General features: G+C 38.2%; 1 protein-coding gene across 1 annotated transcript in view; it reads right to left on the bottom strand.

Moving 5' to 3' along the window:
* The window catches only part of lin28b (lin-28 homolog B), a gene marked incomplete at both ends in the record, with an annotated part of 58,771 nt that overhangs the window by 23,325 nt on the left and 16,785 nt on the right, over positions 1 to 18,661 (bottom strand). The window contains 1 exon segment of the mRNA NM_001142018.1: positions 3,849 to 4,033. Coding sequence (NP_001135490.1) covers positions 3,849 to 4,033 — 185 coding nt within the window.

Genomic DNA, 18,661 nt, shown 5'->3' with positions numbered 1-18,661 from the left:
CCCCTCCACTGAAAAGTCAAACATTTTCTGAGCATTGATTTTTTTTTATTTTTTTTTAAATGTTCTTAAATATTCAAAACAAACTGTGCTTATAAAAAGATAGGAAGAATCTAATCTAATAATATATTATATAATGTGAACATTATTGTGCTAAATTTTTTCTTTGTTCAATTACATTTTTTCATGATTACATATTTAGGAATAATCATAAATGAATAAAGAAAATCAATTATTTTCAGTCTAAAAAGAGTTACCAGTGCTGATGGCATACCCACCCTACAAAAGGCACTGGCCATTCAGTTTTCACAGAAAACATGATCCTTTTATGGTCTACATTATTAAAACATATTTATAAAGAACCAAACTTGGTTATTACACTTCATGCATTTATTTCATTTCACTTTGCAGGGTATGGCACACAATGTCTAAACTTCATAAATAAAGAAGAAGGATATTCCATTTGTAAGGCCTGCTTTTAATCTGCTCGTGTACTGTATGGAGTGTGCCTTCCCTCTATACTAAACTAATAGAATGCCCATTCCACATTAATTATGCTGTAAGTATTCATAGCGTTTTTTGTTTATTAATTTAGGAGTATTAATTTTTCATCAGTATAATTAAATACACTTTGGTCTTATTGTTCATACCAGCTTTAAATGTAAAAAAATGAACCAACTACAAATGCTGCTGCCTATGTAGATATGAAGAAACTACATATACTATAATAAACTATAATTAATCTGAGATATTTATGTTTGTATTTAGTGTTTAAGTCGTTCATTTAAGGGTTAAATTGAATCTCATTATGCATTGGATGAATAGTGTTATCTTTCCCCTCCCCCAGCAGGCATCACAGGATTTCTACTTGAAAGATGGCATAAAAGGCCACATGCAGTAGCGTGGGGGAGGAAGAACATCTGAACATTTTATAAGGGTACTACAGCGGCAAGTCACATGGCTTTTTCTACAAGGCTAGAAATCTAATATCAGCTATATAGAGTTTTCTGCATTCTAAAATCTGCAATATTTGCCTGTTAACTTACCAAGATTCTATAATGAAGCAAACAAAAAGAAATTATTCATATAAACAGTAAATTTCTGCTTTAAAAAAAAAAAAAAGTAGCAAATAAGCTAGGACAATGATAAAAATGTAAATCAAATTGTATTTTACAGTATGACAGAGTTTGATTTTGAAATACTATGAAACTATGATGCATGTTTTCAAGAGGCTTTCATTTGAAATGATAATGTATAGAAAATACATGTTTTTACCAGGAAAGAAGCATGATGACTACAAAACTGCAACTGCTCATATATCAGTTTGTGGCAACAGGTTGCTGGTTATATTGGCCTCCACAGTGCAATATTCTCTTTCAATTTAAATCGTATCCATTTTCCTCTAGGGTCTCTAGATTACCTCTGGTTACCTAGCAACACAAGCACTGAGAGGTCTCAAAAGCTCCACCTGACACTGCAGATCATGCAAGAACAGCATTTTCAGGTTGCTAAGCAACCTCTATATTATACAAGTGTAGGGTGATGTTCTTCTAATATTTGCACATGCAAACTGTCAGAGAAGAAAAGGTTTAATGAGAGGAAAAAAGGATTCTCTTCCTTTACCATATGTTGCTGTTTTGAGGTTACCATTCTTGAATTGAAATCACACATCTACAGATAATATACACATCTAGACTTTAAGGCTAGGAAATTCTCAATCCCCAAATCCATGTAATATAAACACCAATTTTGTCTTATAAAAAAAATTAGATAAAAAGGAAAAAAAGAATATTCACAGAAGAATTGAAAACTCTACACATTAGGAGCATTAAAAGGCTTAAGGGTGCTTTGTTTTGGACAATATACCTGAGTTATTTCTACCTACTGTCAACAATATGAATAATCACAAATACCAATGACTGGGTTGAGGGCAAGGGAACTGAAAAGAACAGATCTGAATACATCCAACACTGCAGCTGGATCTTAGTATATTATTTCATTCTGCAGCTGCTTCTCCATTTGCAAAATTCTGCATTCACAACAAAAACAGATCCGTCATATCAGCAGATATAGAGAAAACAGCCAGTGCTCATTTGTTTCTTGTGCCAGCACCAAAACAGTATAAACACAGTTATAGGGCCAGCTTACAGACAGGGTTAAAGAAATGCATGTTGTATTACCACTGTGAAGACAATATCAGAGCGGAGGATAAAATGAGGCAACGCATTATACTTAACAACAATGTAATACAATACTGAAAAGCATTGTTACATATTTTTACTTATTTTTTGACGGTGGTGGTAAAAGGCACTGTATAAATTGTATTGGAATATGATAATGTATAGTGTAGCACAGTACTGTACAGCGGCAACTGGCAGGCAGGCTGTACAGGTACTCCACACACACATATATAAAATATATATAAAATCTGTGCCTATGACTAGATTCCCCTATTAAGCATTTACAGCTGTACCCATTTGAAACCTCGATACTGCAATTAAAAACATTTCAAGATACCTAAAAATTATAAAGGGGAAACCTTTATACCATGAACAGAGCATACAGTAAGAGACAGCAAAGTTGAATTCAGACACACTGTTACGCACCACTCAAGAACCATGTTAAATTCTACTGCAGTGTCCCTGTATGGATGCAGCTATGTCTCAAAAGACCTACAGTGGATATAAAAAGTCTGGTAAAATGTCAGGTTCCTGTGCTGTACAAAAATGAGACAAAGATAAATCATTTCAGAACTTTTTCCACCTTTAATGTGACCTATAAACTGTACCACTCAATTGAAAAACACACTGAAATCTTTTAGGTGGAGGGAAGAAAACCAAGTTTATAGGTCACATTAAAGGTGGAAAAAGTTCTGAACTGATTTATCTTTGTCTCATTTTTGTACAGAACAGGAACCTGACATTTTATCAGGGGTGTGTAGACTTTTTATATCCACTGTATGTCACAAATTCCGAAATTATATCTACTAGCCCAAGAAGTACCATGTCTTAAAACATTATTCAGACTTACAGCCAGTGCCGAACATCAGTTAAATGTTGGATGCACTGCAATAAATTCATGGAGCTCGCACTCCTCTACCCAGCTCCAGCAAAAGAGACAAACACTGATTTAGTGATTCCCATATTGGGATTGAATATATCTGAGCAACCAAGTTGCCTATGGTATACTAGGCTAAAAGCAAAACCCAGTCTTTATTCTTCTGTTTCAGTAGAACAACAAGGGGATAATGTCCAAGCCACATTTCTGTTCAAAAGCCATTTAAGAAACCATGGAAAAAATTCCTGAATTCAGCAGACACTCCCTGTTCCCAATTCTGTTTGAAATGATAAATATAATTTTATATGCACAAAATATTAAAGAGCTTATTTATCAATTTTCGAGTTGATTAAATTGATTAAGTTGATTACATTGATTACATTGATTAAACTTGCATATTGAATGCTCACTTTAATAGTGGTAAACTCGTTTGAATAAAATCAAATTCCCAAATTTTACAAACGCAAATACAACTCGATAAATACCAGACATTCATTTTTTTAACCATAATTCCAATTCCATTTTTCTTAGCACCAAAAAAACCCTAATAGTTAAAAGTTATAGTCATTGCTATTACTAGATCATAAGATTAATCTGTAAGGTATACTGAAAATGTGGTGAGTCACTAATGTAGTCAGAAGCCAAGAATAAAACAACCTGCCATGACAAATATCAAACTGCCAAAGAAACCTGTGATAATCTTCTGCAGAAATATATACTTCACAACTATTTTGACAACATAGAAAAGCTAAGGACAAACATGAATTCAAGAGGAGAAATAAAAAAAGACATACCTATCTCCCTTTGGTTTTCTTTTTTGAACGGTCTTCCCCTTGGGTCGTCTTTCATTTCCTAAGCATGGGTTCCCTCCAGGGCCTGTTACCCGTAATGACTCAAAACCTTTGGAAGATTTCTTAAATGTGAATTCTACTGGCTCTCCTTCTTTCAAGCTTCTAAATCCTTCCATGTACAGTTTGCTCTAAACAAAGAAAACAAGATTAGAATATTTAGCCTCTTAAAGGAAGAGTCTTCTTAAAAATACATATTTATATACACATATATATATTTATATACACACACACATATATATATATATATATATATATATATATGTGTGTATACACACATATATACATATATATGCCTTGAGAAAGGTCCCGATGGGGACCGAAACGTAACGTTGGCTGTTCATGCGTTTTTAATACACAATTGATTGTTTTTGGAATATAACTCGGTGTTGCTGGTCTTTTTTGGATATAAACTTTTATTTAACCGAAGTTTCGGTCCCTTTTGGGACCTTTTTCAAGGACCTTGAAAAAGGTCCCAAAAGGGACCGAAACGTTGGTTGTAAATGCAATTATAATACACTAATATTTGTTTGAACCACAAGACAAGTGATAACTCCTATAAGAAATAAAGTGTATATATCAAGGAAACATAAACAACACAGAGAAAGAGAAACAAAGAAAAACAAAGCAGAGAGCACGAGTTGGTATGTTACTCACCGGAACAGACGGTGAGCATCCCGAGAATCTAAGTGAGTAACATACCAACTCGTGCTCTCTGCTTTGTTTTTCTTTCTCTGTGTTGTTTATGTTTCCTTGATATATACACTTTATTTCTTATGGGAGTTATCACTTGGTGTTTTGTTGTGTGTGTCTAGTATCTTTCCATATGTATTGTCCCTTGAGACTGACTGGTAGCTCCTCCTGCGCTACATTGTAGCCTTTACAGTTAACATGTTTTACTCATATGTTTCAACTTGAATATCTCAACACTGTATAACTTTTTCCAGTTGCTGTCTTGTATAAGTTTCGTTCTATACATATGTTAATGTAATCCACATAATAACAATGGGTGTTTGTATACTGCATAGTGTGACGTCACGTTTGCACATCTGTTGTCTGTATTTTCCCGCCACTAGGGGTATTTATGGTTTGAATTCACTCTGTATTGCCACTTTGAGAAAGGCAGATGTGTTCAGCCGAAACGTCAGTCCACCATTCATTAAAGGAATCTCTATTTTTTCACATAAGTCCTGTGAGAGCGGCTTCTTTATTTTCTATTCTATATATATATATATATATATATATATATATATATATATATATATATATACATATATACACACACACACACACATATACATAAAGAAGTTATACTGCCATGTGCGTACACCTGGTCAAATACAATGGTTCAGGTGCAGACAAAGAAGGTGGCTGATTCCATCGCAGGGGCTGACTGTTGGCCTGCGTTTTTCCACAGACGATAATCAGCCTATAAATAAGCTGCTGTGCATCTGTGTGTATAGCCATTCAGAGAAGAAAAGATTTAGATTACATAGCAGATAAACTCTGCAGAATATAATGGTGTTATCAGTTAACCACTATTTATATCCACTATTTAACCTTTGCTATTTAGGGTGATGTCCTGTAGGGAGACTAGTTGCCTGCAGTTAATCTCGCCAAAATGTTTCCAGGAGCAATAGTAAAAGTGAATCACCAGTGGAAAGGCATAAATGTCGCTTTGCTTTCTGAAGTTGCATTTATTGCTGGTGGAAATGTATTTCAAGAAGATTAACCGCGGGCATCTACTCTCCCCCTGGAACACTCTTAAGCTGGCCATACACGCACCGATAATATTCGGTGCGTGTATGGCGAGTCGACCGATATCGCAGGAGGCTAAAAGATATCGGCCAGGTTAAAAGATTTTGATCGGGCGCCATAGAAGGCGTCTGAGCAAAATCTGCCGTCAGGGCTGAATCGGCAGAAGGAGGTAGAAATCCTATTGTTTCTACCTCCTTATCTGCCGATCTGTACGATCTTTCGTGCGACCACGTGTGTCGCCACCATTAGCCCTATTTCAACTGCCTCCATTGCTAAACAGCAGCTTGTTATATAAACTATAGTAGCATTTCTGAAGCAAAAACACCAGTTTTAGGCTAATGTCACAAGTGGCAGATTCACAGCCTGCAGATCATCATATATTTAGAAAAACTCAGATGATATTTCTTATTAAAGGTTTTTTTTTTAATTCATTGTAATAACATTAAGTCACTGCAGAGATCTGTTTTCACTTTGACATAAAAGCATATATTTGTTGATTAATGTCAAGAAAATAAAAAAAATAAATCCACCATGATACAATGTTCAATCACAATAATAATACAGCTGGGATCTGTTATCCAGAATGCTCTGGACCAGGGGATTTCACATAAAGAGTACATTCAGTCTACTAAAAAAAAAACAATTAAACATTAAACCCAACAGGATTGCTTTTTGTCTAATAAGGATTAATTATATCTTAGATAGGATCAAGTACAAAGGACTGTTTTTTTAATACAGAGGAAAAAAAGGAAATAATTAAAAAAAAAAAAATTCAATTTGCTTAAAATTGGCATTACCATAATTTGGAGCTTTATGGATAACAGTTTTCTAGATATTGGATCTCATACCTGTTCTAATATTTATAGGCACTGTAATTCACATAACATCAGGTGTGCTGCTGTTCAGCACATTTTACACTGAAATTTTAAGTAATATTACTGTACAGGTATAGGATCTATTATGCAGAATGTTTGAGACCTGGGGTTTTCCGGATAAGGGAACTTTCCATAATTGAATCTCCATACCTGAAGGCTGCGAAAAATAATTCAATCATTAAATTTACCCAATTGGATTGTTTTGCCACCAATATAAATTTGTTCAGCTTAGATGGGATCAATTCCAAGGTTATGTTTTATTATTACAGAGAAAGTAAAAAAAAAATTTAAAAATGATTTCATTAAAATGGACATTATGGGATATGGCCTTTCCACAATTCTAAGCTTTCTGGATAATGGATAAAGTTTCACCTGCATTCAGTGGTTTATCGTGGCCCTGCGAGGGCACATTAGAGAATAGGTTCGTTTTTTTAATTAGATCCACATGGGAACACGTTATTACACGTGTTCCAGTGTGGAACTAATTAAAAAAAACGACAAAGGTGATCACATTTTAAAAAGCCTTAGGGAAGGAACCCTTAAGCATTTTTGTCACTACTACTAAAACCGTTCAGTTGAATGCAATAAAGACAAATAGCAAACTATAGCCTTCATGGGAGAGTAGCAGTTTCAACACCTCTTTTTCAGGAACAAAGTGAAAATGTTTAGGATGGGACAAAACAAGAATTTCACTGGTGAAAACTAAAAGAAAGTCTTGTTTACTATTAATCTTTGAAGTTTACAGTTGCAGTTGAAGAGCTTATGTGAGAAGACACAAAAGAGGTTAAAGAAACATTGAAAAAAACCTGCAGTTAAACTCTGTTGCGGAAATATTCAAGTACAGGTATAGGACCCGTTATCCAGAATGCTCGGGACCAAGGGTGTTCTGGATAAGGGGTCTTTCCGTAATTTGGATCTCCATACCTTAAGTCTACTAAAAGATAAACTAAACTAAACCCAATAGGATTGTTTTGCATCCAATAAGGATTATTTATAGCTTTGTTGGGATCAATTACAAGGTACTGTTTTATTTCTACAGAGTAAAAGAAATCAGTTTTAAAATTCTAAATTATTTGATTAAAATGGAGTCTATGGGAGACAGGCTTTCCATAATTCGGAGCTTTCTGGATAACGGGTTTCCGGATAAGGGATCCCATACCTGTATAGCAATTCTGGGCCTATTCTGAAGTGTTTGTAAAAGTGGTAGGTTTAAGGTGACTAAGGAAGGGGGAAGAAGCTATATACAGGCTTGAGGAGGATGAAAAAAGGGGATGTGTTAAGATATGGTGAAGAAAACACTGCACACGAGAGTAAGAATGGAAAAAGACTGCTGTGTCCAGGGTGGGGGCGTGTGTAAAAGGCGGCTGTTTGCAGGGGGGACAAAAGGATGCATGTGTGAGGTGAGTAAGGGCTCTGGCACACGGGGAGATTAGTTGATTTTGGCAAATCGCCGAAATTGCCTCGCTAGGCAACTTTGCCGATTTGCCGAAATCGCCTGCGCAGCGTATGCCATCCCACCGGCGACTTAAATTTTCGCCGGTGGGATGGTAGTTCGGGGAGATTCGTCGCCCGTGACAAGGGATATTTGTCGTGGGCGACTAATCTCCCTGTGTGCCAGAGCCCTAAGGGTGCAAGGACAAATGCAAGCGTCAATAAAAACAGAAAACCTCAAACCATGAAGAATGTGAATCATGAAAAAATAAATAAATAAACAAGCCATAGTAAATGCCACCCTTAGGGACATAGTACAAAAAGAGACCAGCAACACTGGGATTTCTTGTGAAAAAAGTGAAAACATGTATTTAAAGTGGCATGAACAGCTGACGTAACGTTTTGTCCACATTGGGACCTTCCTTAAGGCAACCATGCCTTGTAACACACATCATTCCTGGATTCCTGGAGAGGGGGTATCCAACCAAACTAGTTACGGATACTATGATATAGGCCAAATCTTTGGATAGGGAGGCATTGATAAGTAATACAAGGAAGATACAGAAGGATAGTAATGATGACTTGTCAATTTTTTACATGACTACTTATTATGCACATGCCCCGTTGATTAAAAAAATCTGTATTACAGCATTGGCCCCTCGTGAAATCAGATATTGAGCTAACGGCAATTAATCACAAAAGGATTCAATTTGGTTACAGGAGGAATAGGAAACTCAAGGAACTCCTTTCTCCAGCTGATCCTGTAAGTAAATATACCCCACAAATAAGAGTGAACAAGCTGGGGGTTTATAAATGTGGCAACTGTGTCATGTGCAACACTCTGATTATTGATACATTTTTTCACCCACATACGGGAAAGGCCTTCTCTATTAGGCATAGACTGACATGTATCTCCTGCAATTTAGTGTATATTATCAAATGTCCATGTGGGCTGCTCTATTGCGGTAAAACATGTAGACAATTAAGGGAGAGAATCTGTATGTAACTGTGCAACTTTCAGGGAGGCCCTGGACCCTAATCCAAAGAAGGGTAAGAAAAAAAAAAAAAAAAAAAAAAAAAAAAAAGAGTTGCACAGCACTCGCTTCAAGCCCAACACTCTGCTTCCTAATTTAGGGCTCTGGCACACGGGGAGATTAGTCGCCCCCAACAAATCTCCCTGTTCGCGGGCGACTAATCTCCCCGAGTTGCCATCAGTTGCCATCCCACCGGCGACAATGTAAGTCGCCGATGGGATGGCACACGCGACGGCGCGATTCCGGCAAATCGCCAAAAATGCCTTGCGAGGCAACTTCGGCGATTTGCCGAAATCGCATGCGCAGCGTGTGCCATCCCACCGGCGACTTACATTGTCGCCGGTGGGATGGCAGTTCGGGGAGATGAGTCGCCCGCGAACAGGGAGATTTGTCGCGGGCGACTAATCTCCCCGTGTGACAGAGCCCTTAAGTGTATGTCCATCGATTGTGTGTCAGATGGGGACATAGATCAGATTTTACTACAAAGAGTATCTAATCTTTTTGGACATATGAACTGAACTGTGTGGCCCCCAAAGGTATAAATAGCTCATTATCTTTGATCTGTTTCTTATGAACTAACTTGTCTTACGTATGCTAAAAACAATTATGGATTTTAAAGTGATACTGACACGAAAAAACAACTTTTTAAAATATGAATGTACATTAAAAGTTGCCTATAGGTCATGTTGATCATTTTTTGCTGATAGGTTTGCTTTTGTAAGTAATTGTTACTTGAAATCCCAAAACCTGACTGTTTTGCCAGCCTGACTGTCCCTTCTCAGCCTGTCAGTTACAGCTTCTAATGGTAACGGCCTCCTGCTGGACAAATATGTCCGCCCCCTCATAGAGGAACATGGGGGATCAGATAGGGAATGTAAAAGCTTGGACAAATACTTTTATGGCAAAATTATAAATAGCATGCAAAGGCAATGTTATGACAATGTTATAAAAAAAGGTTTAATTTCTGGTGTCAGTATCACTTTAAGTCTGTCTATTTAATACGGTCTGTATTGTACGACTGTCGTATTAATGTATCTTTGCTTTATAAGGGTTAAGGTCCCCATCCAAGGGCTGATCCTAGCTGCCGATATCAGTCCCTTAGACCGATTCGGCAGCTAATCGGCCCGTGTATGGGGACTACAGACGGGCCTGCCCGTCCGATATCTGGCCTAAAAACGGCCAGATCTCTATCGGGCAGGTTAGAAAATCTAGTCGGATCGTGGACTGCATCAGCTCATTGATGCGATCCCCGAACCAACTGCCCCATTGCCGCCAATATAATCGATCAAATTAGCCTACACGCTCCCCGATATCGGGATATCGGGTGAAGATATTTGTTAACGAGTATAGATTAGATAGTTGAACTATATGAGACTGGGCACCCACCCCCCCAATAGCTAGGATGATAAAGTTAGTTAATAGGCTAATCAGCTTGTGCAGCGTAACAAAAATTATATCTAACTTTGAATTTTAATGTGGTAACGTCTTGCACGTGCACTTTTTGTATATATATATATGTAGATACATGTTTGAAAAAGTATCTTTTGCTAAATAGCAACTTTTCACTGCAATTTGTATATGATATTATATTACTATGTATACATGTGATTTTTAGATTGATGATCTTCACTGAGCCACTTTACTGTACTGATGTCACTTAACACTGAACACTTTACAGCACTTTCACTTGCTTTATGGCTTCAGCCACTTGCAGCAGTTCACCTTGAGGTAATTTCCTATTGGTTTGCTGGTTTTTGACTTGATGTGTGTTACAACAAGGTCCCAATGGGGACTGAAATGTTACATCGGCTGTTCATACTATTTTAAATACACGTTTTCACTTTTTTCAAAAGAAATCCCAGTGTTGCTGGTCTTTTTTTGTACTATTGGAACTCTTTACTGAGCACCTGAGGTATGATATGTAGCAGTGTGCCATCCTTTGTGTGTGTGTGTATGTATTATTATATATATATATATATAGGGATGGTAATAAAGGCACTCACGTATAATTCTGGAGCCAATGTGCCTGGGTGCAGTATAGCAGATATCACATACACCATAAAGATTCCGCACTCACAGGACTTAAATAAAATTGGTAACTTATTGTGACGTGGAACTAACGTTTTAGCTGTGTCCACAGCCTTTGTCACAGTTACAGTGAGTGGAAACCACCCCCTTGAAAAGCCCAAAGTGGCGGGAAAACAACAGTGACATCATCAGGTGAGAAAAATTGCAAGCTAATTAAGTCAAAAACAGACAAAAATGAATGAGCATCAAAATAAAAAAATATAAAAAATAAACACAAATAAAAAAAGTAAGAGTGAGTATTGAGAGCACTAAAATAGCGGGAGAAAGATACGTTTGAAAGGAAATAAGGGAGCTGGAGATCCTACATAGCTGAACTGAACTCACCAATCGGTGCTTAAAAGTGTAGTCAAATTATAGCATGAAAAACAGGACAGCTATTGCATTTCGTAAGCACAAACCCGCAAAAGGTATTAAATATGAAATCAGCACAAAATGCCGCGTTAGCAGGGTCAGTGGCACGGAACCGCATTAGTATTTGGTATGAGTCCGGCATCGCTAGGCGGAGTTACCAGCAAAAGTAGTATGGCATCGCAATTAAATAAGTTTACAAGTAGGCATCAGTAGCCGTAATCATCAGTATCTTTAGCTTGAAAGCAAAAGTCTAAGACCCGAACAAATTACTGGCATTGTAAGCTGGAATTAATAGTGTAGAATGAACCAATCCGCAACATACCCACATTGGGGAAAGCAGCAAGGCACAGCATAGGGGGAAAATGATGCAGTGGTTTAAATGTCAGCTAGAGTGATTCTCCTCAGAAGACGGCTGGTCAGCGTGTATGATCTTGGGACACTCATCCTGTCACAGAGATCCCACATCAATACAGCGTTCCTAGGTATACCATCTTTGCCACGTGCCAGGGAGGAGGTCCAACGGGAGTTTTTAGGCGGCGGGGTGCTAGTAGCTGGCATGCAGTAGTTAGGGATTATAGCAGGTGGCAGTATGGTGCTGAAAGGGTAGGCTACAGAGGCAGGCACATAACTACAGCTGAGGGTCCCGTAGGTATAGAAACAGCTGATTGAAAAGGAAGGTGGAGTGAAAGCAAAGTTTAGTGAGCAGAAAATTGCAACATAAGCGTCACATAAACATACACAAAAATAAAGAAAGTATCAAAAACTAATGTATCGGTCTCTATCTTCAATATGAGGCTGAGTTAAGGCAGCTGTCAAGAAAGAATTATATGGTAAAAGTTACATTTGCAACAATATGTGGATGGGGAAAACAACATAGTGGCATATTGCCACTCATATTACAAAATAAATGATGTGCGGAGAAACATATTTTAAATAGAATGAGGAGTAGGAAACCAGTTTGTTTAGTCAATGGGGGCTAATCGTGTTCAGTCTATGCATTTGAGTTCAATTTAAAGAAGTAATCTCTCATGATCGCCACCTCGAGGAACTGGGGGGACAAAATCAATAATCGCATGCGTAACCTAGCGAGTGTGTGATTATGGGACAAAAAATGTGCCGCAACTGGGGTATCCGCTTTTCCTGTCGAGACTGCAGACCGGATGGCTGACCTATGGTTGGCCATTCGGTCCCTGAAAGTGGTGATAGTTTTACCAATATACAGCAAACCACAGGGGTATTTAATTAAATAGATGATAAATTTTGAGGTACATGTAAGTCTATGTTTGATTTGTATGGTACGGCCCGTGTGTAGATGATTGAAGACTGGTCCAGTTATTACGAAGATGCAGGTAGTATACTTAGGACATTCATAGCAGCCAAGTCTAGTCGAGGGGAGCCAAGTGTTAGGGGTACTGAACTGGTAACAATGACTAGGATCAGTTTTTACAATCAAATCACGTAGACTGTTGCCACTTCTGTACGCGATGCGTGGAGGGGTCCTAAAAACTGGGGGAAGAGTGCGGTCCTTTTCAAGAATGGACCAATGGTAAAGAATTGAATTAACAAACGTTTTTTTATCAGGGGTATACGTGGTGAGGAAAGTCAATCTATCTTTCTGTGGTTGGAATTGTGATCTGTCCTTGATGCGTTAAGTATCATTTTGTGTGAGTAACAGAGCTTTATCTTTGCATGTTAGAAAATCTTAAAGCTTATAGCCGCGTTGTAAAAAGCTATGTGTCAGATCATCAAGTTGTTGGTCTAATAGGAGTGGATCCGAGTTACTCCTAACCATATGTACCATCTGGGAATACGGGATACTCTAACAGGTGTGGTGGGTGGCAAGATGATGTTGTATAGTGTAGATATAGTATATTATTACAAATACCTGTACCGGAGATTCCAATATTTACCACAACCAGGTAAAAGGAAACAACCACCGTTCTTTTCCAGAGATGAAGCGGAATTATTTTGATTATCCAGCCCAGAGACAAAGCAATTCTTCCTAACCGAACATATAATCTTTGTGTGTGTGTCTATGTTTCTATCAATCTATGTGTCTATCAAAAACTCTTGAGTATAAGAGCATTACAAGTTATACTGTTAGAAACTCACTCACTGACCAAAGTAGGGATGTGTTCGGATTGGCTGACAAGATAATCAGGTATCATAATCTTATTGTGTTAGTCAGTCAGTTAGTTCCCATAAGGATGCTGTCTCACCATAAACAACTATACAAATAGTTCCACTTTGAGATGCAAAAGGACCTCCAGACAGCTTCCTGGGATATCTTGGTGTTGATCACCCACCTTTAATAAATCCCAAGGTAACCATCACAAAGGTACTTCAAAGCATTCCCAACTGAAGCAACTCCTTAATTAACATCTGACTGACTCACTGTTTAAATCTATACAGATATCTTGTGTACTATGTATATTCATACAATTAAATTATATTAATATCATACACTTGCAGGTATGTATATATAGTCGCCACACATATTACTACAGATGAGTGGTGCAATAATGTGTTCCTGTCAGTTGTCTTCCTGTAGGTAGTGGTGGTCAATGTTGTGCCAGCCGAACCATTAAGCTGGCCATACACGTACCGATAATATTGTACGAAACCTCATGCAGAAAGCGTAGATACACAGGATTGGAATGACAGCACTCACAGGTTTTTCATGAAGAAGTCACAGTCTCATAAAATAAGTGTGAAACTTTTATTCAGTCCGACGTTTCAGCTTCTAAATGGAGCTTTCATCAGGGACAAAAAATTATATTATATATATATATATATATATATATATAGAAAATAATCATCTGTGGCCTGCACACCCTTCAATGTTTCATCAAAAAAATTTTAATTGTAGATCTATTGTTAAAACCAACATGTTGGTTTTAACAATATATCTACAATTAAAATTTTTTTGATGAAACATTGAAGGGTGTGCTGGCCACAGATGATTATTTTCTATACAGACATAATTTTGGCTAGCACCCCGCAGAATATTGAGCCTTGGAGTGCGGACACCATTTGGATTGATATATATATATATATATATATATATATATATATATATATATATATAATCAGGGACTTGGTGCTAAAGAAAAAAAAGTTTATTGAAAAAACTCCCAATGTTTCGAGTACAAACAGTACTCTTCTGCAGGGAAAAACCAAAAGACTTAATACCAACACACACTTTAAGAACCGTCCCACAGAAAATGACGCCAAAAGGTGACCATGGTAACCACTGTAAACAAACAGCATGGAGAAGATGGAGCAAAGAGAGGCAAAGAAATAATAAAATGGAGTGAAAATAGGTGAAACTATAGTGTTACAATTACATGTAAGTGATTATTGGGTTTCAACACGTATCAAATTACAAAATGTTGCGAGAAGCATTTAAACATTAAAGTATAGGGCAGCGTTTTTCAACCGCTGTTCCGCGGCACACTAGTGTGCCGCGAGATGTTGCCTGGTGTGCCGTAGGCAGGGCCGCAATTTTTACTTTAAAAAAAAAATCCGGGCCCTGTCATTGGTTGCGCCCCGTGTGTACGGGTGACGTCAGTACGCACGGGGCGCACCGTTATAAAAGGGCCTGTGTGCGGTCACGTGTAGGCAGAAGTGCAGAGGCGGCGCGCGTGAGGGGAAGATGCTGCTGAAGCCGCCGAAGAGTAAAATGCTGCTGGGCACCAATGTATTAGGGGGGGCCACGGGGCACACTGAATTATGGGGGCACTGCTGCTGGGCACCAATGTTCTAGGGGGGCTGGCTCTTGGCACCAATGTACTGGGGGGCACTGCTGCTGGGCACCAATGTACTAGGGGGGCACTGCTCTTGGCACCAATGTACTAGGGGGGCACTGCTGCTGGGCACCAATGTACTAGGGGGGCACTGCTCTTGGCACCAATGTACTAGGGGGGCACTGCTGCTGGGCACCAGTGTACTAGGGGGGCACTGCTCTTGGCACCAATGTACTAGGGGGGCACTGCTGCTGGGCACAGAGTTAAATTTTTTAACATTTTCTAATGGTGGTGTGCCTCGTGATTTTTTTCATGAAACAAGTGTGCCTTTGCCCAAAAAAGGTTGAAAAACACTGGTATAGGGAATAAGTTTCATAAGTCATATCAGGGACAAACAGAGCAACAATAGCAGGACTCACCAAAGCAAGTCAGGAAGAACAGTATTGAATCACCTATGTAAGCTCCTGAGGAACAGAGTCATGTGCGTCTGAAACACTGTAACAGTGTGAGGTCTCTCAATCATCGTTTTGAGCGAATTGCGTCACTTGCTCTAGCAGTGCCCAATCCCAGATGTACCAAGTCAAGAAGTTACACAAGACAATCGCTGCTTAGCAATTGTGTGGGATTGTAGGGTGCACTCGTCTAAGACATTGCATCCATTAGACATATAGGCACATCGAGTGTGAAGCAAGATTGAAATACTATAGGGCTGGTCAGCTGGCACGCAGTGACAGATTCAAGTGTCCTGCACCGATGCATAGCAATCTGTATGACAAGAGATAATACTACTTCACAAATTAAGTCAGTAAGGTGAGGTGTAACTATAACTCACACCGCTTGCAGTACGCCCAATGTATATTCATAATGGAAAGGAAGCAAAGTTTGTGTCCCTTGTAGGGATGCGGGTGCAGGGTATGACGTAGCAGTCTATTAAAGGAACAGTAACACCAAAAAATGAAAGTGTATAAAAGTAATTACAATATAATGTACTGTTGCCCTGCATTGCTACAACTGGTGTGTTTGCCTCAGAAAGACTACTATAGTTTATATAAGTAAGCTGCAGTGTAGCCATGAGGGCAGCCATTCAAAGGAGAAAAGGCACAGGTTACTTAGCAGATAACAGATAAACCCCCATTATATGGGGCTTATCTACTAGTTATCTGCTATGTAACCTGTGCCTTTTCTCCTTTTTTTCCAGCTTGAATGGCTGCCCGCATGGCTACACAGCAGCTTATTTATATAGTAGCTTTTCTGTAGCAAAAACACCAGTTTTTTGCAGAGCAACAGCACATCATATTTTAATTACTTTAAAACACTTTAATTTTTTGATGTTACTGTTCCTTTAACAAAGAAGGGCAGATGTAAACCATGCCATAAACCATTTTATGCTCACAAGCTACCAAACCCTCTGAATGAATCAATAGTGCTATATAATAGCGCCTGGAGCACCCACCTGTTGGCCAATTCACAAACCCCTACATGTAGCTCCATTAGAAAAATGACCACAAGTGCACAACCAATAGACTGTTACATACATATGGAGCACATGTGCAGATATATCAAAATTATGAAAAAATAATACATAATAATACATAAAAAAATCAAAATATAAAAATTATATAGTCCTGCCTATGAGCCCAGTTGTAGCCTGACTTAGAACAGCGAAGACAATCTGTAATTAGTGCAAGTTGAGTAAAATAAATTAGAACTCACTACAGTAATATTCTACCCTATTTGTATAGCATTTTTTTCTTTTTGTCAAAAGGTGATAAAGATGAGTAGAGGAATTTTACTGCAGTGAGCTCTAATTTCACACTTTGATAAATTTGTTATTAACAGGAAAGACGAAGCTGAAACTTATGTTTGAAACTGTCATTATAAGATGCAATGACAAAATATATATATTATCTGACAAGGAAAGTTTGAGCACTGAGTACAGGCTGAGTACAGGTGCTACTTATAGCAGCAAATAAAACTGTGCTACCTGAAACAAATTCATTAACATTTAAATAAATAAAAGAGTTGATGGTTTCTCACAACCCTAATTGAATGCTCTTTATATGTTCGTTATATTATATTTTTTAATATTTGCTAGATATCTGTATGCATTAAGCCAAATGCATCCATTGTGTTAAGTGGTAACCACAAATTGACTAGAGGAAGGGGCCCCTTTACCTCCACAAATGTTTTTATGGGTTGTGGGTACTTTAGGTACTCCTCAATAAACTGATTAATGATTTATTATTTAATTTAGGGTGAAATAAACATAAGCAATAAGCAATAATAAGCAATATATAAATGGAGGGCACTATAAGTGACTAAAGAACTAGCAATTGCAGATAAAAGACAACCACTGTTTTTTTTTTTGTTTGTTTGTTTTTGATATCAAGATGATATAAATTAATTATGATCAAAGAGAACAAAAACTTGGATCTGAAACTGCTGATGGCAGTGGCTTGTGAAATAGGGTTGGTAATTTATATTTTCATTTATGTGGATGCTTCTTTTCCAACTCATCACCTTAATTTACATGCATGTGTTAATTCTGGTTAGGTGGAAAGGTTTACATTTAAAGATATGAAGCCATTTGGCCAAAAAACTTCAAGTTGGAATAATGCAGGCATCAATACCGTATATACTCGGCGTCAAAGGCATGCTTCGCTTCAACAAGGATGCGTCCAACCATGGTGATATTGCTTTTATTCTTTTATTTTTATTTTGCGCAGTATGAACGGGCAGGGGGGTGCGGTGCAAGCGAGTGCAGGGGAGGGGGGTGGGGTGCGAGCGAGTGCACGCCCGCCAGGGCAGAACAGACGTCCACGGGGGGGGGGGGTGCGAGTAGTTAGTATAGCATGCAGAGCCCTAGTGTCCATGAGCTATGCATTATTTCTGTGCCAGAACATGTGCAGCTGGCATTCCCCTTGCATATGGTATTATTGTAAGGTATTAAACCACAAGGTAGCTCTTACACTTTATTGAAGATATAGGATTAATTGTATAAAAACATTTTTATTAATGTTTAGACTGCAGTTGACTCAAGCAGCAATTATGTAGAAATGTAGCTGTAGCAGGGACAAAAAACAGGGGGTACATTCAGTGGTATAATTTGATTTCACGCTTTCCCACAGCAAATTAATTTTAGCACCCCAAAACTTCCAGAAGTTTATAGGTTTTACTTGTTTATTCAACTTCTTTGTTAATTTTGGCTTGATGGGCCACATTGACACCTGAGGCCCTTGGAGCTGCAGTGCCCTCTTCCTCTATAATTATTAGTATATGGTTTGCAATAGCACCAGGCACGTGGAGCCTGAGAGGTCCCCATCTGCACAAATATTTTGCTAATTCCAAATGGTAGTGGGATGAAGGTGTATAAAAGAATCTTGTGGCAAACATTTTGATTTATTGTTGTTTTATGGAGGCTCACTCATTGCCCCTATTTAACCCCATAAAAGTAGCTATGTAATACACATAAACTC

The sequence above is a fragment of the Xenopus tropicalis genome, chromosome 5 (assembly GCF_000004195.4).
Source record: "Xenopus tropicalis strain Nigerian chromosome 5, UCB_Xtro_10.0, whole genome shotgun sequence".
NCBI classification, from domain to species: Eukaryota; Metazoa; Chordata; class Amphibia; order Anura; family Pipidae; genus Xenopus; species Xenopus tropicalis.
This window is presented reverse-complemented; position numbering and strand designations above follow the sequence as displayed.